Below are 21,769 nucleotides of genomic sequence, written 5' to 3' on the forward strand. Positions count from 1 at the left end.
CCCCTTTATACGCCATAAACCCCCGGACGGCTCCTTATTTTGGGAGGATTTAAAATTTCCCCGTGTAGAGGAAAATTTTATGGAGGGAAAAACTCTCTCCAAGGTGTTCCTGGAGTTTCTTTAGGACTAAAAAAAGAAAAAAAAAAATCCTTGAAGTGACCCGTGATGCTTTAGTTGGCAGCACCCCCCCTTCCCGCCGATGCGGGGTGGGTGCTGGGGGTTTTCCTCCTCTTCGGTGCCTTAAAACAGCTCCCCAGGCTCCCGTGGGCCCCTTCCAAAGAAGTTTCCTAAAACGAACTGCATGGAAATCCCTAAGGGGGGGTAAAAAAAAAAAAAAGATGTAAAAAGGTAATAAATAAGGTGCTGGCGCATTTTTTTTTTAACTGTTATTTTCTTTTTCCCCCAGTGTGCTACATGTAGAAATATAGAAATTATTTTTGTTTCGGAGATGCTGAAATATATTTATTTTATTGTAAGAGATGATCTAGTTTGGAAACGCTCCGTGTTGTAAATAAAACCGAGGGGGGGGGGGGGGATTCACCAAGCGAATCTGTGGTGTTTATCACTTTGCCTCTTTGCATGGTTGGGGTTTCCGGCCGTGTTTGTTTTTAAATTCGATTTATTTGGGGTTCGTTCTGTGAAACTCAAATAACATAAATCCCCCTCGCCGGCTGGCGGGCGCCATCTGGGAAGCGCTGCTGTTGACGGACGGGCTCTGTCCTTGGCTTTTGTCGCCCGCTGAACGTACGGGGCCGGTGCTACAGGGGAGCTCTCGGTGTCTCCTGGGGCGCTCCCGTCGCTTCCGAGGGCGGGCAGGAGTCGGGGGCCTCCGTGGGGCTTGGGGGGGGCAGCGCTGCTTTGGGGAATCCGTCTCCCTGCGGCTTGGGGCGGGAACCGGCTGAATGGGGAAAGGGTCGAAATGAGGGGGTTTGGGGTTAATTGTTTAAAAATTGTGACAGGATTGTAGTTTTTAAATCGTTTTTAAAATTATTTGATTTTAAAAAATGATTTGATTTTAAAAAATGATTTGATTTTTAAAAATGATTTGATTTTTAAAAATGATTTTATTTTAAGAATGATTTGATTTTAAGAATGATTTTATTTTAAGAATGATTTTATTTTAAAAAAGATTTTATTTTAAAAAAGATTTTATTTTAAGAATGATTTTATTTTAAAAAAGATTTTATTTTTAAAAAAGATTTTATTTAAAAAATATTTTATTTTTAAAAAAAATATTTAAAAATTATTAAAAAAATTTTATTTAAAAAATCGTATTTAAAAATTTTTATTTTAAAAATTTATTTAAAAAATTTATTTAAACAAATTTTATTTAAAAAAGATTTTATTTTTAAAAAGATTTTATTTTTAAAAAGGATTTTATTTAAAAAACGATTTTGTTTTAGAAACGATTTTATTTTTAATTTTTTAAATTTTATTTTTTTAAATTGTGTTTATTTCTCTGTGCAAGTAACTGCAGTGAGCTCGTGTTGCGTGAGGCAGGGGACAGCAGCGTCACACCCGTCACCTCTGCCAGACCCCGGGGTGCGGGGGGAGTTCAGAGCCGGGACTGGGGGATGAAGGTGCCGGCGCAAGGCGGAAGCCGCCCCGTCTGAGGGAGCGGTTCCTCCTCCCTGCCTTTCGGGGGGCGGTTTTGGACCATTTACAACACAATTCATTAGCAGTAAATTAAATCCAAAGAGGTTCTGGTTATCTTTCCTGTCGGATTTTTTTTTTTCCCCAAATTTCTTTCAAAATCCCCTCTGGCACAGGTCCGTGGGGTCAGGCAGGCGCATCCTGATGGCCCTTTTACCTAAAACTCGAGGAACTGAGAGGAAAAAGCCGGGGGGTCGGAGCCCGGTGCCTCGAAATCCCCTGGGACCAGCGGCGCCTGGGCTCCCGCTGGGATGCTCGGAAGGGTTGGAGACGTCAGAAACCAGCTGCCGGATTGAGCAAAGGTTTTATTACGGTTTAGGGAAAGCTGCGGGGTCTGCAGCGCCGCGGGAGCGGTTACAGAGACAACGAAGCCGGAGAAACCCAGGTTGGAAGGCGAGGCTGATCCGCGGGGGCAAACTTTAGGAGGAGGTGACCGGGAAACACGGAACGGGTTAACGTGGCTGCGTGCGATGGATAAATCCTTCCTGTAGAGCACCCCATGGCTGCCGCCCGGGAGGGGTCCCACATCCCCAGGCCGATGGTGCGGGAAAGCCCGTGCCTTCCTTTGCCATTTAATTGTACCTTAAAGCGAAAAAGCAAACAAAGACCAAACAGCTTCACAGAATAGAAACTCCCTCTAAAATCACTTCAGTAGCTTTGAAACAGCGGCGGTGATTTTCTCGTTTGCAAAGGAGCGGCCGCTTTGCTTCCACGAGACCGAAACGTGATAATATCCCCCATAAATGCAAATGATCCCACCACGTTAACACTGAAATGAAGTGTAAAATGTCAGAACAAAGCACGGTGACAGCAAAACAGCCTCATCTCATCGTAAACCATTAACCCCCCCCACCCAATAGCTTGATTTTCCTTGTTTTATTTTATCGCAAATAAACGCCAGAGAATCCACGTGAGTCAGCGAAAACGAGAAGCAGCATCAGGCGTAGGGAGCCGCACCGCCTTTGCACCGAAACCACGGATTTGTGGCTACATTTTCAAATCACTCATTCATTCGGTTTTAATTCACCACGTTTGCCGTTCGGGATGACTTACGCAAGCGGTGGGAGCACGGCCGGGAAGGGGATGCTGCGGGGCTCCTCCTTCAGGTACCTCTTCGTGGAGCTGCTGAAAATAAGAAAACACCCAGGAGAAAATTAAAACTGTGTTTTTGATTGGGATCGGGGCTCGTGGCGTGGTGGGAGGTTATTTCCCAGCATGGTCCCGTTCCTTTCCCCTTTTTACCTGTACCGCTTTGTGTTGATGAGCCAGTGCACGAAGTCCTTGGCCTTCATCTTGTCCAGGTAGCGGGTGAAGTCGCTGGTGAAGGTGCCTTCCGAGTGTCGCTTGATGTTGGACGCGAAGCTTCGGGCGCTTTGCGATTCATACGACTGCCATCTGCTCGGGAGAGAAGGATGGGGGAAGAAAACGTGGTTTAGCGCACATCATGGCGTGGGGATCCTGCACCCTCCCTGCGTGAGGTCCCCAGGGCAGGGGCTGTGTCCTCTGAAGTACTTCACTGTGTGGAGCATCCTCCAGAGGAGTGATAATAATAAAAATAATTTTCAGTTGCAGGAGGGTCTGCCAAGCCTGGCCAGGGTTGTTCCTGACATCAGATATATGCAATACCCTATCCCACGTTATTTGCCTTATGCCTTGCTCGGCTGCGGTGGGTTCGTGCCTCCACCCCGGTCCCTGCTTGCTGCTCCTGGGAGGGAGCACGGTGCCGCCCTGAGGTTTATGTCAACCTCTTCCAGCTCCACGATGGAGAGCTGATGTTGGGTCCCCCCCTGCACAAATTCACCTCGGCAGAAGGTCCCCAAAGGGTTTTCCTCCCACGCACCCACTGGTGCGGAGGGGAGCTCAGCACCTTGCCCAAAGCGTCGCCCCGTCCTGGCTCTGCCCCGCCGCGTCCCTGTGCAGCCCGTCTCTGGTCTGACACAGCCGAGAAATCTCGGAAGGGGACGTGGCAGTGGCCCTGTGTGGGGTGGTAGAGAGCCAGGAGGGAGCTTGTCCGGATAAATGCAAAAGGAAGAGGCACGTCGCAATAGCCCCAGAGACAGGAGAGCTGGCAGCAAAGGTAACGGAGAGGGCTGAGCTGTTCCGACAGCCCCTGCCCGCGCCGGCCACCTCCCCAGGCCAGCTCCGCCAACGCCCCGTACCTGGACGCGTCATCCAAGTCCTTGGGGTCCATCTGCCACCCTGCCGGGATCAGCACGGCGAACGCCAGCCCGGAGAGGTACAGCCACCGGACAATCTGCATTTGTCTTTCTGGAGAAGGCAGAAGTCGAGGTAGAAATGTCCAGGGTTGCAATCGCCATTGACCCCCCGGCCCCTGCGGGAGCCCTGGCGGCGTGGCACGGGACAGAGCCAGCATGGCACCCTCCTTCCCAGGTGTCTTGGCAGCATTTTGATGGGGGCATGTCAAAAATCGCATCCTCACAATTACCTATCGGCACGTCTACCGGTGCTTAGGTGCAGGCACACAGCCACAAAAATGGGTTTGTATAATGTAAAGATATAATTTGTTGCAATAAACTTTATCACCAACCTCCCCTTTTCTACCTAGGAGCAATATTTCTATTTTGAGCTTATCACCAGAGTGCGGGAGAACTTTCCCGACCATTAGCTGCTCAGAAAAGGAGCTTTCAGAAGAGTTGATTAATTAGTTTTATATTTCTTATCTTTAGCAGTTCAGGGGGAGTAAAATGCCAACCCCCCACCCTTTATTTGCTGAAAATCAGACTTGTGGTTGCCTATCACCAAGCACTTTCATTACTCCGCTTTAATTTCTTCCGAGATTGGTAGTAAAGAAGGGAGGAAAAGGCACTTACCTTCTGCAAAGACAACCGTTCCCCTAAAAGCAAGATCCTGTTTTCCTTCTTCGAGCTGGTTGTGGCTAAACTCTTCTCCTTACCAGTGCTTTTAAGCTTGTTAGCAGGATGCTAAAAGCTGACGGGTAGGTCATCGGTACTCCTGGTTTTAGTTGGATGGGTCATTATGAATCATTACAGGATTTTTTTTAAGTGGGGCTGTTGCAAAAAGTACTGTTGTTGCCATATTTTTCAGCTTACGCCTTCAGCGAAGGGGTTTTTTTGTTGTTGTTGTTGCTGTTTCTCTTATCTTTTCTATTTTTTTCCACTTCTTGGACCGAAGGACTGACCTATGGGTTTCCTCCTTTCAGGTGAGATGGCCCCTTATTGCCACAGCGCATCTTGCATGGAGAAATGATTTCTCTACCCACAGGGCTGCCCTTTCAAACGCCTTTGGTTTGAGTTAAAAAACAGTAAGAAAAAAGCAAGAGCAAAAGTTTAAAAGAAGCGTTTGGGCACCCAAGCACTTGCTGCTGCCTCCTGCAGTGTAAAATTGGGGTTACAGCTCATCAGCTGGACAGACACCACTTCTGATTTGAGCCTGGTGTTGTCCCCCAAGGCCGGATCTGAAACTGGGGCTGTTCACCAGCATTTCTTCAATTTGGGGATGACGGGAGGCACCACGGGCAGCCGCAGATCTGGGCCAGCATTTTTCCCCATGGGACATCTGGGCTCAGCCCAGGAGCTGGGGGAACATCTGGAACTCATCAGGCCAAGGACAATAGTTTTGCAGGGGCATCTCCCGGGAACTGGGCTCATTTTTTTAAACCCTCGAGCCCAGTGAAGGAAAAAAGGCTCGAGAAGAGCAAAACTGAGGGTAGCCCTAAAGATCCAGATCTGGCCCTGGAGGAGAGGGTGCTGACAGCTCCAGGGGGACACGGAGCAAAGCCCTCAGCTCCCTGAAGATGCTGAGAGGTCAGATGAGCTTTTGAGGGCTGCTCATTCAGAAGATTGATGGCAGACCATTTCTGAGGCAGTTTTGAGACATTTGGGGAGCTCTTGGCTAAGGAATGTCTATGGTTCAGTGCTTGGGGGACTAAATGTGCCCTTTTCAGAGAGGCACGGTCAATGGGCCGAGGAAAACAAGTCTTAGGAAGCTGGGCCATGTTTCTCCCTCGCCCAACACCAGTCACCAGAAGAGACGAGGGCTGCAAGTCCTGATTTCTCCGCCACTTACGGTCCTCTCCTCCTGGGACCTTTCTTCTTGCAGTTGGGTAATTATTATTATTCTACCAAAGAGATTTCTGTAATTATTGTCACTGTCAAAATACGGCTGGTGTTCAGGGGACACTCATCTTCAAGAGCCTTTTAATTAGGGCCAACTATGGCCTTACGAGAAAGCCTGACATCAGAGGAGGAAGGTAGGAGATTAATTAGCTCAACCTTCGGAGGAGAGGTCCAGATCTCCTACCCGTCACTTGGATGAGATATTTATTAATGCCACCAAATTAGCTCATGATGACACTCTTTGCGATGTCCCCCTGGTCCAGGAAGACACACGAGCTATCTGCAGCAGTGGGGGGCTCAGGAGAGGAGAAATTCAGCTCAGCCAGCGCAGTGCTTGTTGCGTTGCTTCTTGGTTTTCTTAATCGTGGCTCCCAGTGTCAGAGTGGGTTGGAGAAATGGCCTGCAGGACACTTTCTCCACTGTCCACAGGTGATTTTCATCAGCCCGTTGGGACATGGTGGTCTCCCCTTTCCAAGTGTCCCCTGTGCTCTTCCCCTTTCCACCTGGGTTGAGTTGCTAGTGGCTTTCCCACCCGGGAGGACCCACCATGGGGGCATGAACCTGTGCTTTAAGATGCACATGCAGGTCTGGATTTTGTCCCATTTTTATGACTTGGAGAGGTTTTTATGGACAGCAGGTGGCAGCCTTCCTCTGCCCGTCCTTTTTCCTCTGTCCGTCCTTCCTCTGCCTGTCCTTCTTCCTCTGCCTGTCCTTCCTCTGCCTGTCCTTCCTCTGCCCGTCCTTCCTCTGCCCGTCCTTTTTCCTCTGTCCGTCCTTCCTCTGCCTGTCCTTTTTCCTCTGTCCGTCCTTCTTCCTCTGCCTGTCCTTCCTCTGCCTGTCCTTCCTCTGCCCATCCTTCCTCTGCCCGTCCTTTTTCCTCTGTCCGTCCTTCCTCTGCCTGTCCTTCTTCCTCTGCCTGTCCTTCCTCTGCCCGTCCTTCCTCTGCCCGTCCTTTTTCCTCTGCCCGTCCTTCCTCTGCCTGTCCTTCTTCCTCTGCCCGTCCTTCCTCTGCCTGTCCTTCCTCTGCCCGTCCTTCTTCCTCTGCCTGTTCTTCCTCTGCCCGTCTTTCTTCCTCTGCCTGTCCTTCCTCTGCCCGTCCTTCCTCTGCCCATCCTTCTTCCTCTGCCCATCCTTCCTCTGCCCGTCCTTCCTCTGCCCGTCCTTTTTCCTCTGCCCGTCCTTCCTCTGCCCGTCCTTCCTCTGCCCATCCTTCTTCCTCTGCCCATCCTTCTTCCTCTGCCCGTCCTTCCTCTGCCTGTCCTTCCTCTGCCCATCCTTCATCTGCCCGTCCTTCCTCTGCCTATCCTTCTTCCTCTGCCCATCCTTCCTCTGCCCATCCTTCTTCCTCTGCCCATCCTTCCTCTGCCCGTCATTCCTCTGCCCATCCTTCCTCTGCCTGCCCTTCAGCTTCCTCGCAGCTCATTGCTCATTGCTCAGCGGCTCCCAAAACACCCAGTCTGTCCCTGCAAGGACCAAAACGATGCGATGGCCCTCTCTTCGGGGATGGAAGATCCCAGGCTGGGGGATGCTATTGGTGGCAGCACGGTGATGCCACAGCCCAGTTGGGTTGGTTTTGGTTCAAATCCTTGCGCTGTGTGCATCTTTGGTGACGCACCTTTGAGGACACATGAGCATCCTGCGGTGATGGAGCATGGACCGAAGAAGTTGATAAGGGAAAACTCCTGGACTCTCCTCCATGTCCACCAACCCTGAGATAAACTCATCCATACTCCATCCAACCTTGGCTGCCTTTTCCCATTAGGTCCTCCCAGGACTGGCTGTGTGGCCGACCTGCCCACCTCTGCCAGTCTTAGTCTCTGCAAGCATGGGAAGAGGCAGGAGGAGCCAGGCTGCTCTGACAGGGATGGTGGGATGTGGCCTTGCTGGGCTGTCCAAAATCAGGCTGGAAAGAAGATGAGTTTATGCTTAAGTCTGCTCTTAAATTATAACGCAGACCTGCCAAGCCTCATTCTGCCACCAGGCTCGATTTCCCTGCCTGGCGCGATGGGGTCAGGCTGGCGTGCCTTGATGCCTCCACGCAACAGCCTGAAGGCAACCACAAAGTCACCACAGATACATCAAACTGCACCAGTACTCCTGTCCTGTAGGCAGGTACAGTCAAACCAAGAGATGGTTAATTTTGGAGGGATTTACTGCAAGCAAGGAGGAATAAAGTCTTTGACTTCACCTTCTCGGATCCTCTGCAAAGAGGCCCTCGTTTCCCACAGAGGTGCATTTCGGGTCCGACCTGGCGCAAGAGAGCAGGGGATGGAAAAACCTTCCCCTGCGTGTCCCCACCAAACGCAGTTCAGAGCCTGGTGCCCCGTGAATCAGCGCTCTCCACTCTCATTTTCCCCGTGGCTGAAGGTGTTTGTGGCCTCCTCCCTCCCTGCCACAATTGGAGGCAATTTTATACCTGTGCGTCAGAGCGTGCTGCCTCTCGCTGGCAGTGGCTACTGCCAAGGCATAACTGGGCAAAGAAAGACCTTCTCGGGTCAGTGGTTTAACCTGAAACGCCTCCTTCAGGGTGATGCTGAGTGGGTGGTTTCGGTTTCAGCATCTTTTGATTTTTTTCCTGTGTTTTGCTATACAGGTGTTTAAGAGCAAAGGCAGGGCCATTAACGAAAGATATTCTGTGTTCCCAGCAAGGTATTTTGGCAGCTCTGAAGGGATGTGGATTATTTTCCTGCCTCTTTTCCCCTTTGTGCATGGTTTTTTAGGCAGGAAACAGTATCTGCCTTTGATGCTGCAGAGTCGAGGGCCCACAGCCTCCTGGCTTGTGCTTGTGGCTGACCCTTGATGCCAGAGAGGAAGAGTGTGGTGGGATGCAGAGGTGGTGCCGAGCTAAGCAGCGGGCTACGACGAGCTCATTTGGAGCCATGAGCCCTTAAGCACAGGGGTCAATGCCACGTAGCCCTTCCCAAAATCAAGCTCAGGCTGTATCTACCCCATGGTGGATTCTCCATTTTTGACGAATCTATTACTTTTCTCCCTTTGCTGTTAACATGGCAGAAGGAAATTGGGTGAGATCCCTCTTGCCCCCAGCTCCCATCACTCTCCTGTCCCCGAGCACCTTTCATGAGTGCTAAATGTCCATGACACACGCATGGCAAGGCAAGCCATTGGGTGCCAAGGGCATGCTTCCCACAAGGGAAACTTGAACGTGAGCCTGGAGAGGTGGAAGTGGTTTCATTAGCGGACGGTTGGACGAGAAACCAGCTTGCACCCATGCCGGGCTGGGAGATGGGTGAGCTAATGGGGAATTGCAGGCAAAATGCATTGTGGTCAAGCATGAGGGTCTCACATTTGGGATCTGGACACCTGGTGGGTATCCAGCTGTGGTGACGCTGCTGCAAGAGTGTCCCTGCTCCTCCTCATCAGTGGGAGCTGCTGGTCATTGGGGATCACATGAAGGTCAGATTAGAGGCTCTGTCCTTTCACCTGGGTGAACTAGTGCATTTTACCTCCTTTGGCTAAAACCCCAGCGACCAGCCTCAGCAGGTGGAGCAGGACGTGGGACACATGGCTGAGCCCTCGCTGCCTACAAAGCCCGGTGCTCAGTCCATCCATAGTTTTCAGTCCTGCAAGCCGGCCGTCCCTCCTGCTCCCCGGCCCTTCGTGGCTCTCCCTGCTCCCTGTGCGCTCTCAGCGTGATGCTCCGCAGTGAAAGGTGGGTGCTTCCCTTTCGCTTTTGGAGGAGAGCGGTTGCTGTGAGCTGTGCCAGGTGCTATTAGGTGGTTTTGAGCAAGCTGTGGGTGTGCTGAGCAGGCTCGGTCCCTCAAGGCACTCTGGCCCAGCACCAAGTGATTGCTGGTTTGTGCTGGGGCCCTGTGGGAGCTGAAGTGGGGCAGCTCTGGGCAAGTGAAGATGCGAGTGTGTGGGGAGCTCCTGGGGCAATGCCCATGGGGTGGGGTGGCTGCGGGAAGGTCTGGCTCAACACCTCGGTGGTTATGTGCCTGCAGCCTGTCAAAATCCTGATTTAGGGTTAGGGTGGGTTTTTTTAATTACCCTTCTTTATCTGACTCAAAGGGAGATGGTGGTTAATGGTTTATTTCTGCTAAATGTCCTTTGAAATGTGGAAAACTTTGTCAGGTTTATTTTTTTACCTGCCTCTTCTTCCTGTCCATAATGTTATAAAAATCTTATAGACCCTAATGCGACAAGTTACCATTGTGCATGGGCTAAGAAGTCCTCAGTAGAGTCTGGAGCAAATGTGGCAAAGGTTTTAATTTCACCCTCTTGATTTCTACGGGCCCTTAGCAGGCTTGTGTGTAATTAAATAACGCTTGACTCCTTAGCTTTGCAAAAAATCTCCTATTAGAGACCTTCTTTGGCTGTTTGCAATGGCTTTTAGTTTGGCAGCAATCATTGGTAACTGGCTGATGAAACCTCATTGTGCCATAAATCAAAACTTCTTCGCATTCAAATGCAGCAATTAATCCTGGGTGTGTTGGTGCAATTAAATGACAAATTATGCCTCAAGATTCACTTGCTTGTTTATATAGAGAAGCTGTGTTTGCTCAGCCGGAGATGTTTGGATATGGTTTTCAATCTACCCCAGGGGATGTCGAATGATAAACTCGGGGAGTTGCACCCGCTGCAGCTGCAGAATTCAGACCCTTTGGCCTCAGCTCCTTCACCTGGAGACTGAAAGTTTGTCTGCCCGCTTGCACCGACTGTTTTTTGGCTCACTTGAATTGTCTGAGCCCTCCTTTCTCCAAGTTTTAGTGCAGAATTTATTCTTGCAACGCTCAAGCCTTGTACAGGAGGATTTGAGCCCCACCAGATTGGGGCAGGGGTTGCCTTCAGACCTGCAGCTCCCATGCCCAGGTAGAAACACTCCTAGCAGTCATGGGTACCTGATTTGACTGCTCTGGTCTAGTTTCGAGACTGTAGGGCTGGTGCTAAACAGCAATGGCGCAAATGAAAAGCCAGCAGCTAATCTGCTGCTGGATGTTTGCTCCTGACGATCCTGGTGCTGTGGGATGTCTCATTTACAGGTAGTCTTGGAGCGTGCCTTGATGTGGGTGGATGCGCTCTGCGGTGGGGAAGAGTCTTACTAATGCCACAAGGCGTTGTTTTGCTTGAACCGCTGAAAAGTTGGGGTGGCTGCTGGAGCAAAGGAGTGTTCTTCAGATGCATTGCTGTTTCAGTGAAAAAATGAATATTTGGGGGTTGAATGATAGAGAAGGGATGGGTGAACTCAAGCACAGGCTCTCATTCTTGCAGGGATGCCGCCTGCGGAGCGGGAGAGCTGAGCTCTGCTGGTTAACGACGTTCAGCTGCGGCTTTTAGCTCGAAATCCAAAGCAAAACCCTAACACAGACAATGCGGCAAAAATCCAGGACAAAGATGTATAGATAAAAAGCCTGTTGATGTCATTAGTGCTAGTAGGTGCGTATTTACACACTTGACTTAAATGAAGGCTTTAATCAACTGATTAACCATTCTTACAGGATTTCTTTGTGAAACACCCGTAGATGTTTTCTTATCTACTTGGAACAAAATAAGCTGATAGCATTTTATATTCCTTTCCCTTATGATGGTGATTGGTGCGGGTAACAGCTACCATAATTGCTACGGACTCTGATCTCTAAGCGGGGGGCAATGGCTCTCGGTGAGAAAGCAATTGGCTGTTTGGATAAGTAGCTTTAAAAATAAGGAAATTTAAAAGAGTGGAGGAAGAGCCCATCTTCTCTGGCTGATGCTGCTTTGGCAGGAAAACAGCTGCTCTGTCACCAAATAACTACAGCTCCTGGGAACGAGGGAAAAGTCCCAACTGTTAAAAGTTGAAAGAATTGTTGGGGAAGGGGAATTGGTTTTTCTTTCTTTGTGGCTTTTTTTAAAAAGGTAAATTGTGTAGGACATTTTAGGTTTGTTTTCATCCATTTTTTTCCGGGCTGCACAAGAGGGCATTTATCAGCCTGCAGCTGCACCTTGCTTGTGGGCAAAAGAGCCCTTGCTGTCTTGCCAAACAGGATTAATGTCAAGCCGGCAGAGAAGGGCCTGTGTCCTGGAGGACATGTGCCAGAGGATTTGTTTTATTTTGTTGGTTAGAGGTTATTTTTTAGGAGTTGTTTCTGAGCTGAACCGGTTCCCTGATCTCATGCCCAGCCCTGCAGTTTTGCTGCCTGGGAAGGGTCCTTGAGGACTTGGCCTCCCTCGCTCCTGCGCACCCCGATGCCGGTTTGAGGCAATGAGCTTGGGGACCTCTTGTTTTGGAGTAAACCAGCCCAAATCCTGAGCATGCATCTCCCCTGGATGGGAGCTCAGACAGTTCAGAGGCCTCCACTGGGCTGTGGTTTAACAAAGCTGTGTTTAATCCCCTCCTTGCTTGCTAAATCCTTGCATCCTCCTTGCTTATGGCGGCTGTGCCTGGGAAACCCTCCCGGCTCTGGAGCTGACCTTTCCCAACAAAGCACCTTTGTCAGGCTGACCTCAGGGCTGCAGGGTTGCTTTTTTATTTTCCCTTCTTTACTTATTACTCTTTTTTTTTTTTTATTGATGGCACCACCCAGCAGCACAAGGACCCATTATATGAACCGCTGTTGGACTTTGCTTGTTTGCAGGAGGGTGATTAAGAACAAACGGGCAGCGGCGGGCTGTATCCTGGAAAGCGGAGGCCAAAAGTTTGAGCAAGAGGAAACTTGGCAGCAGAAACGGCGCTCTGATCCAGCCAGCGCTGAACCTGCGGTCCCCATGTGCCAGGGAGGGAGGGAACCTGGTTTTCACATGGGGTGATGTGGCTGAAATTTGGGGAAGGGTGGGTGCAAGCAAGAGTGGGAGTTTTTCCCTCAGGTGGACCTGTTCTGGTGAGGGTTCTCCTGGTCCTGTGTCCATTCGCCATGGAGCGTCCCAGCAGAAGGCAGCAAGAGATGCCTCGGGCACCCATCGCTCTCCCATGGGTGCTATTCCGGAGCACCCATGCTTGGTGCCAGGGCAGGCTGACCCCTGTCCCCTTCTGGTCCCCCACCTTGGGGCACCTGCTAATAACTTCCAACTCTGCCGGGCTTTAAAGAGGCATTTTTGGGGCTGTATGAAGGTGTTGAGGGGGGGAACAGAGACACCATGCAGACCTACTTCTGCCCTCCCTGGTCTCTGGACATCTTCTGCCCTTCTTCTCTTTAACTGCATGGTTTATCTGGGGGCAACGCTCAGCCTGTAGTTCCATGTATTACAGTGCTGCATCTCCCCGTGTCTGCTCGTGCACACAGCAGGGTCTTGGTGCACTGCAGCGATGCCGAAGCAAGGACCAAGCGGGACACTGGTGGCTTCGCGCTCATGTGAGCATGGCAGCTTGTCCCAGTGGTGCCCATTGCCGGTGGGTGCTGAAGCCTGACCCGACGTGCTGCTGCATTCACCACCAAATCATGCACGATACGAGCCAGTGAGCAAAATACAGATTATGGCAGCCAATCTTCAGGTGGAGGCTGTGTTACCTGGCCAGGGTGATGCCTTTTGACAACAAGAAGGGTGGCTGGTGGCCCTCAATGGCCGTGTGAGCTGTTTCCTGGCTCGTAAGGAATTGGTACTGCAGCAACCATAGGCTGGGCAGAGGCTGAGTAGGAGGGGGAGGACTCGGTGCTTGTGCTCAAGAGGAGCTGGGTGCTGGCACAGTCTGTACCATGACTAATGCCAACACCCATGCCAGCCTCTGCCATGTCTCTGCACAGAGGTTTCTCATCTGTTGGCAGCATTTCTGCCCATCAGCCCTCAATGATGCACTGGAAACTTCTTTATTTGCAAGCCTTGCACACCTCGCAGTGTGGCGTGGAGCTACGTGCAGAGGGAGGATGTCTCTACGTTGGTGCTTTGTGGCTCACGTTGCTCCAGAGTTGGTCCCTGGATGCTTGGGACTCTCTAGCAGCGTGGTGGAAATCCTCCTGGCGTGGTGGTTTGCTGCCCTGTGTTGCTTGGACTTTCTGGGGACAGTTGACGTGCTGCAATAGCCCTCTGCAGCGCTCGTCCATCTTCCCTCATGTTTGCCCGGGTTTCTTTTTCATCTTCCCTCCTGTTTTCAACAAGCAGGACTGAGCGCTGCTCTGCTTTGTTCTCCAGGTGAAACCAGCCTCATGCTTTTCATGTGAAGTCAGAAACTGCGGCTTTAAGCAAAGCACTTAGGGTTGCAAAATAGTCCGAGCTGGTAGCAGGGTGGAAGGGATGTGCTCCCAAATTGTGGAGCATTATCCCTTCCTGCTCAGGGGCAGAGTGATGGAGCGAGCTGGGGCTGACCCTTTGCAAGGGACTGAGGTGAAGAGGCACCTGCAACCCACTGAAAAATCTTTGTTTAATTGAGATATTGCCACTTCTTGGGCCTCTCTTCTCCTCAAGCACTCGGTTCCTTCCCCTGTCTCTACGACGGCCCAGCAAGCTTGTGTTTCAGGGACTTTAAATGATACACAAGCAGAGCTGCTAGCGACCTTCCTTAAATAGGCTGAAAGCCCTTTGACCTGTAAAAAGATAAAAGGTTTCTAGATTGTTACAACACGTGAAAATAGTTGGGTTTTTCCTCCCTGCCAGAAAAAAAAAAAAAATTGTAAAGCTGTGCAGTAATTACCTGCTAATGGAAAAGACACTCAGGAATGAGAAATAGTCTATGAAATCCTCTTAGTGCAAAGAAATGGCTAGTAGGCATGTTTAGGAAATAGCTGCATCCATTCCCCCCTTCTTAATTATGGCAAATACGTACAAGAATGGTACGCTGAGGTGCTTTGGTGTAATAGTTTCACCTGATATACCTTTAAATATATACCTCGCAAAATATAAAGCTATACCTCTAAAGTAGGAAAAAAAAAATAGCTGGTAATACAAAGCAGCTATATAGTTCACTTTTTTAATAACCAAAACGGTGCTGGATGGGTATGGCCGATGGAAGGGCAGGTGGCAGCGTGGGCGTACGGGGCGGAGGCGTGCTGGGGTACTGCTTCTGAAACGGGAACTCCTCTTTGGGGGGAGAAGCTGGGAAAATGAGCCTGGCGTAGCTGTGACCGGGTTATTGTGCACTAGGGGTAAATCTGGTTTGAATACACAGCCCTGGCCGTGTCCGCCGAAATAAAGGGATTTTTTTCTGTGGAACGGTTATTTCTGCTACGGGGGTGTTGAAAGGCCCATGGTCAGCAGTAACAATCTCATTAAAAACGGGGCTGAAGAAGCTTGAATGTTTAAAAAAAAATATATATTTTTAAGTGCCGCTGTTGCCATTGCTGGGCAGGTGAGAACAGGCAGGAGGACTGCAGGCTTTCCCAGCCACGACCCGGGCTCTGCCCCACGCCGGTCCTGGCGCTTGCTGGATGCCAGGACTCGGTCTGGATTTCAATGCAACACGGACCGGCGAGAAGCCGGGTGGGGAAGGCGCGCCAGGGCTCCCGCTGAGCACCAGACCTCCGCGCCACAGCACCAGACCTCCACGCCACGTAGGGATGCTGCTGGCTTTACTGGTGTGCTCACCGGGCTCCAGCCTGCGCTTACCCCGTGGCTTAGGGTCTGCCCCTGCCTGTGCGCTGGGCAAGGGGGGCGGTTGCTTGTGCCCCCCTTCTCACTGACCCCAGCCCTGCGTGGGGCCGTCCTGCCTGTGTTTTCGAGCCAAGCTCTGGATGCTTTTTGTGCTGATGCAGGATCCTCTGATTCATCCCCGTGCAGGGCTCACACCCAGGCTGGGTTTCTTCTCCTGGTTGTTGATCACGCTGGCGGTGCTGGTGTGGGCTGGGCTGCTCCATGGGGTGCTGCGGTGGCCCCCGATTCCCACTATGGGGTGGGGTGTGGGGTATGCCGGGACTCCTGGATCCCTTCTCTGGTGCTAGGGCGGATGGGGTTTAGAGCAGCAACGCAAGGGGGATGCCCAGGATTCCCTGCTCCGGGGGGGGTGGGGGTGGGGTGTCTGAATGCACCCTTTGGGTGCATCTTCAGGGTCTAGGGGTGCAGTGGAAGGAGACCGTGGGATGCAGCTCTTGGGGATGCCGACCTGCCCCAGCCCCATGCTTCACTGTGGGTTGCTCTGAGAGGGGTGTCTCTGGGATCTGGAGGTGCTTTAATGTTTCCCCGGGGCTGGTGTCTGTAGAGCATCTCCCATGCCATGTGCAACCATGCTGCCCTTTCCCAAAGAGGAAGGGGCTTAACAGTCTTCTCCCTTACGAAAGGGGAAACTGAGGCACAGAAGGGTTGTAGATGTCAGCCCATCCCTGAGGAGGGGTGAGGTGGGAGGGTTAAGATGGGGTGCAGAGTTGTGTTTTCAGCTTCCTAGCTCTGCTGCTGACCTGTGTGACCCAAACTAAGGGCTTGTCCACCTCCTTTCCTCCTCCCGCTTGTCACCAACCTCTTCTGTTGAGACCTGGGGTGGGGGGGCAAAGGAAAATGAGGGACAAGGGTCTGCTGCTACCCAGGCTCATGCAAGTGCCACAGCCTGGATTGCAAATCTGCTTAGGCATGCTAAAATATAGCTGATGCTGCCTATCCTCCCTGGCACTGCCATGCGAAGGCGGCATAACCTGTCTGATTGGGATCAAGCTGCATCTGGGATCGGGGACCTATCTGGCAAGCGTGTCCCACCTCCCTGGGGGTCCGTGCTCAGCGGAAACCTCATCTTTGCAGCACGAAGAGGGGCTGTGATGGCGGAGCTTTGCACGGGGCTGGATTTCGGGAGCCGGTGGGAGGGACGGCTGGGACGGTGTCAGCGTGCAGCGTCCCCATGCCCGGGTTGGAAGTGAAATGCTTTGGCAGAGGGTTGTGGCTGAACTGGAAGAGCAGGGCTACAGCAGAAGGTCAGGGCAAAGGTGTGGGTTTGGCACCCAGCGAGGGGGCTGGGGAGTGTTGTGGGTCAATTTTTCAGGGCACCTGTGGAGCCATCTGGGAGAACTGGTATGGTGGAAAGCTGTGCCTGAGTCAAACCAGCAAAGCGCGTGAAGGATTGCTGCTGGCTCCTCCCAGCTCACGCCAGCCTTGGAGATGGGCTTCAAGCTGCCCTGGACCTGGCACCCTGCTGTGGGGCACCTCCTGCTCTCGCCCCATGCCAACACTAGTGTCCATTTCTCCTTCTTGGGATTAATGACTATCACCTCCCAAACCACCTGCTTGTGCTGCCAGCTGCCACGGGATTTGGGGTCCAAGCACTTGCTCTTGCCCTGGCTCTTTGGAATGGCTTTGCATCCAGCTTAACCCATTTTTGCTCCTAAAATTTGATATCCGAGCAGATTTGTGCCCATGACTTTTTTAAAATCTCCTTTATTGACAATAAATAATATACTATATTATAAAGATCTCAACACAAAATCCAAAAATCACGTTCCTTCTGCAGCCATGAATAAATAGGACTCACCAGCACCAGCTAATGCAGGAAAGAGCATCTATGAGCAGCGTGGGCCCTGTGGCAGGGAGAAAGCGGGGGATTTTGCTGCACCCACCTGCCCAAAGCGGTCATTCTCCTTTGCTGGTATCTACACGGTGTTTCTGTCCCCTGGGCCGTCGGACGCAGGGGTGAAATCCTGTGTATGCCAGAATGTGCTGTCTCAGGCCTCTGAAAACCGTGCAAAACTTGCACCTAGGAGGGCAGGGCTGCAGCCGAGTGGGTGTAAAACCACAGCTGAGAGGATGCCCTGGGCTGAGACTCCTTTGCTGGGCTTAGCTGGCCACAGTTAAGCTAGGAGAGGTTCTAGCGCTCACACTCACGTAGAGGGATTATATACACAGACACTGCAATACTCCTTTCTTTCTTAGTCACAGATGGTCTTTGAGTTACAAGACTTTTGCTTAAGAGTCTACTGTAGCTGGATGTGTTCATTGCCTGGCTTTGGTGCACACATGAGCCCATGTGTGGGTCTTCCTCCCCTCCTTTTGCTGTTTTTTTCCAACTGTTCCTATGGTGGGGTCAATTCCATGGACTTCTTCCTCTCCTCTCTCTGCTCTTCCCACTCCTCCTCTGACTCGTAGGTGCCCTTGATGATGGCAACCCGATCTGACATGTTCATGCAGTAGGGGACGAGGATGTAGAAGTACAGCAGGGAGGCCAAGCAAGCCCCGAGGATGGGTCCAACCCAGAACACCTAGAAAGCAACAAGGGAGAGAGTGAGAGCAGGTCTTGGAGGCTGGTGCACCAGGTCCAGCCATCACACCAGCATCCCTCGCTGCTCCACATCTCCTAGCCCGTGGAGAGGTGCAAATACCCCTTCCAGTAGACTTCTTGGGCTGAAATCCCCTCAACCTTTGCTTGCTGAAGACATAAAGCTTTTTATGAGTGCAGAGATGTGGTGCGCTGGACAGGAGGCACCAAGGCTGCTCTGCAAGGCTGGGTCTGAGCTTGCAGGCAGTGCTGGGCGAGTGGGAAGCCTAAGCTGGGCTTCTCTGTAGGTTTTATTGACATCAGATGATGCCCTAGCTCAGCATGTGCCATTGCATGGGGGGTTTATGCTTGTCCCCTTGCTGGCTCTGTGCCATGGGGATAACCTGTTCCCCATGCATCAAGGGGGACAACCTCCCCCGTTCTCCAGCCCGCTTTTATCCTTTCAGGCCTGGGATGGGCTCTGAAACACCCAGCCCTGTAGTCCCCGTGGCAATCACTGCCCTCTCCCCTTGTTGCCTGCATCTGGCCCCGACAGCCTCTCAGCCAGCCCGTCCCGGCGCGCCGCCGATGCTCACCCAATGTGCCGGGCTGAACCTCCTCACGATGACCGCGGGCCCAAAGGACCGGGCTGGATTCATGGAGCAGCCGGTGAAGTAGATCTGTCAGTGCAGAAAAGAGACCAGGTTAAGATGCCATCATGTTGCGTAGCAGATATGACCTACTTTTCAGAAGCAGGGACTGAAACAGCCCCAAGTGCTGTTTCTCTTGCAGAGAGGTGGGGACCCCCCCATCATCATGGAGAAGAAACCCCCATGTGTCCCATGTTGGCTCTCCCAATGCAGCTCTGTCTGGGACCAACAGCACAAGAGTATTTTGGGGAGCCCCGTCCTAGCAGGACCCTCTGCCCTGTCCTCCTGCCTGGATACTCACCCCCACCAAGTGGCCTACAGCGACGGAGAGGCCGATGGACAGTGCTGGGGAGCCCACGTTGCCATTCCTCCGGTTGTCTGTGGACGCAAAGATGCACGCAGCCAGCTGGAAGGTGAGGATGATCTCCACCACGAGGGCTTGGCCCGGGGTCGTGTTGTTGTTGAGCTGCGAACCATTCAGAACGACAATAATTAACCGTCCCTGGGGCTTGGCATCACCGGGAGGGCTCTTAGGTGCTTTGCTGGTGGATTTTGGTTGGCAAAGCCATGCATGAGAATCCCCCTAGGTCCCCTGCCCAGCCCTGGGCGCTGGCCACTGCTCAGGCTCACTGCTCCTTTCCCTGAAAGGGAAGAAATTATCTTTCTTTCTGTTTAATGCTCCAAAAGCTGTCTCTCCCCAGAGCCCCTCCTTTCCCATGGCTCTCCACATCTCTCTCCGCTTGCTTGTCTCTGCAACACTCAGCGCTTTCCCACCAAATCCCACACCGATTTGTCCGTTTTTTCCTGCATTTCTTTCCCCCTTGATCCTTGTGAGCTGTTGTATCCTGACTCTTCTCACCTCCACTTTGTGGAGCACCTCCCCAAGAGTCTGGGGAGCAGCCGGCAGCCACCCCAGAGGGGCACAGGATGAAGGGTGAGGGTTGGGATGAAGGTTGGGGTGCGGTCATGGGGGTAAGACAGGCTGTTGCTGTCCCAGTGCCTCCACGCTACCCACTGGGAACTGTCAGATGGACTCGACCCCACTGGCCATGGGAAGGGCAAAGTGACCCAAGCCATCGCAGCTTGTTTTTTAGCTAAAGCTGACTGGTTTGGGACATGGAGCATGTAGGAATAAGATGCATTGCAGCACCTCATCCTAGTGATCGAACCCCCTGCAACGTGTCTGTGCTGCTCCGAGGGGTCCAGATCTGGCCATGGTTGGAGCGATAGCTCCACCGCTCCCATTTCAGGTGGTTTCCCAGCAGTGCCCCAGGGGTTTGAGATGTGCTCCTCATCCCTGCTTATCTCAGAGGGTCCTACAATCTCCTCTCCTCCTCCAAGAGCAGCTCCTGCCCCTCACAGCCTCTCTGTGCCCTCCCGTGCATTGGACCTTCTTCAGCTCTTCTCCACCACCTCTCTCCAACCACCTCCATTTCCTAGCTCCCCCAGCACACTGGTTATAGTGGGCTGCTTCTCCCCCTGCCCATACTGGTTTGACTGGGCTCTGCTCCCTGCCCTCCCCCTCTCCATCCTGGCACGGCTCCTATCCCAGCATTAATCTCCAGGTGGAGAGGCTGCAGTCAAGACATCTCAATGGTGCGGGTGACTCACTCGGGCCCTTAGGATAAAGGAAGCACTTATTAAAGGAGGAAAAAAACATGCTATTCATTACCCCACACAATAAAGCTGTCATGTCAATACTCTGCTGGCTATGCCGGTGTTTGCTCCTATCCCATTCCTGTCCTTCTGTGCATGCGGGACAAGGTGCCGAGACCAACCATCCTTACGGATTTGGATCTCCAGGTTGGCACCGGTACTAGCTCCTCGCTCACAAGAAAAGGAAAGTCTGCACAGCAAGGTGAACCATCTCCAGGTAGGGACACTTACCGCGTTGATGGCCAGGTTGCCACGGGTATTGACCGGTGTCACGCCATAGAGGATGCCAGCCCCGGTGATGGCCCCGACCAGTTGGGCGATCACGTAGAAGAGCATCCGGAGGAAGGAGATCTGGTTCCCGACAAAGAAGGCGATGGTCACCGCTGGGTTGATGTGGGCGCCGCTGATGTGGCCAAACGCCTGCACCAGCGTACCGATGGCCAGGCCGAACGCCAGCGAAATCTGAAGGATGCTGGGGAGGGCGGACGGCCACTTCAGGGCTGAGCCGAGGCCAATGAAGACAAAGATGAGCGTGGAGATAAACTCAACAAAGACGGATCGAGCAAAGGCCAGGGTTAATATTTCCTTCTTCATGGTGGGAGCGGGTGGAGGGCAGCTAGGAAGGAAGAAAGTTTAGGTTTCCTCTGTCTCCAGGCTCTTCTGTCTGCACCCAGTCGTAGGGCCATACCTATCTATATATGCAAGAGCAGCAGGGAGCTGTGTTACAAGGCGGTGGGTGGAGCCAGAGAATTAGCCAGTCCTCCCAAATTATCATGTGAAACTGGAAAAGTTTCCATCTGAAAATAACTTTGGAGCCTCTTGGTGAACCAGTGACTCAGATATTGGTGGCATTTCTTTCTCCTTCCCTCTGCAAACAAAAAGCCCCTATAGGGTGTCTCTGTGGTCATTAGATAACGTGGTTGCATAACGATGCCGTGCTCCCTCCTCTGCTTTTCCCTTTTACTACCTCTTGCCAGGTTTTGAGTGTTTCGTTAGCAGAGGTGTAGTTAATATTCCCTTCCTCCGTGTGCTTGCCGACTGGAGAGGACGGTATTCTTGTTTGAAAAGCCTTGGTGCCGGTGTCGAGCTGGAGGAGCTCTGCTGGGGCAGGGCTCCCAGTGCATTCAATTTACACGGGATATTGAAACGTAAAGCAAAGTTAAGCACCTGGAGCTGCTCCCAGGCTGTCAAGACAGCTCAACTCCAGGAAACAAGCGGCTTGCAATCGTCCTGGGAGAAGGGCAGGGTTCGGGGGATGCTTTGCGTAGCTGGGGAGCCGTAGACGAGCCGGGGCTTCCTTGAGGTGCCTGGATGGAGGCTGAATGGGATGGCGTAGCTTGGATAAAGAGGGCCGATCGCTGCAGAGCCTGACTGTGGACCCCTTTGCTGCCTTTCTGCTTTGCTGCCCCTTACAGAGCAACGGGTGTGGGTTTCGCCGGAGTATGGGTTGGCAGTCGGGGGGTGCTCGCTGCCTGTAGCCAGGGAGGGTGTATCCTACTCCCGTCATCTTGGGCTTTTCTTTTCTTTTCTTTTCTTTTCTTTTCTTTTCTTTTCTTTTCTTTTCTTTTCTTTTCTTTTCTTTTCTTTTCTTTTCTTTTCTTTTCTTTTCATCTTTCAAGCTATTGCTCAATGAGGTCAATGATTTTGCTCTTGGGAATGCCAGCATAAAGCCACAGGCTTTG

At 52.0% G+C, this 21,769-nt stretch overlaps 2 protein-coding genes across 2 annotated transcripts in view; both read right to left on the bottom strand.

Annotated features, from left to right (window-relative positions):
* POU6F1 (POU class 6 homeobox 1) overlaps nt 1-21,769 on the bottom strand; it is a 224,966-nt gene that overhangs the window by 87,212 nt on the left and 115,985 nt on the right. The gene's annotated exons all lie outside the window — the stretch shown is intronic.
* AQP5 (aquaporin 5) lies at nt 16,974-20,769 on the bottom strand. The gene is made up of 4 exons (XM_075525364.1): nt 20,319-20,769; nt 18,733-18,897; nt 18,378-18,461; nt 16,974-17,785 (listed from the first exon to the last, which is right to left on the bottom strand). Exons 1-4 carry the CDS (start codon nt 20,679-20,681, stop codon nt 17,600-17,602), a joined length of 798 nt encoding a protein of 265 aa, XP_075381479.1. The 5' UTR covers nt 20,682-20,769; the 3' UTR covers nt 16,974-17,599.

This window comes from Mycteria americana, chromosome 26 (genome assembly GCF_035582795.1).
Source record: "Mycteria americana isolate JAX WOST 10 ecotype Jacksonville Zoo and Gardens chromosome 26, USCA_MyAme_1.0, whole genome shotgun sequence".
Classification (NCBI taxonomy): Eukaryota; Metazoa; Chordata; class Aves; order Ciconiiformes; family Ciconiidae; genus Mycteria; species Mycteria americana.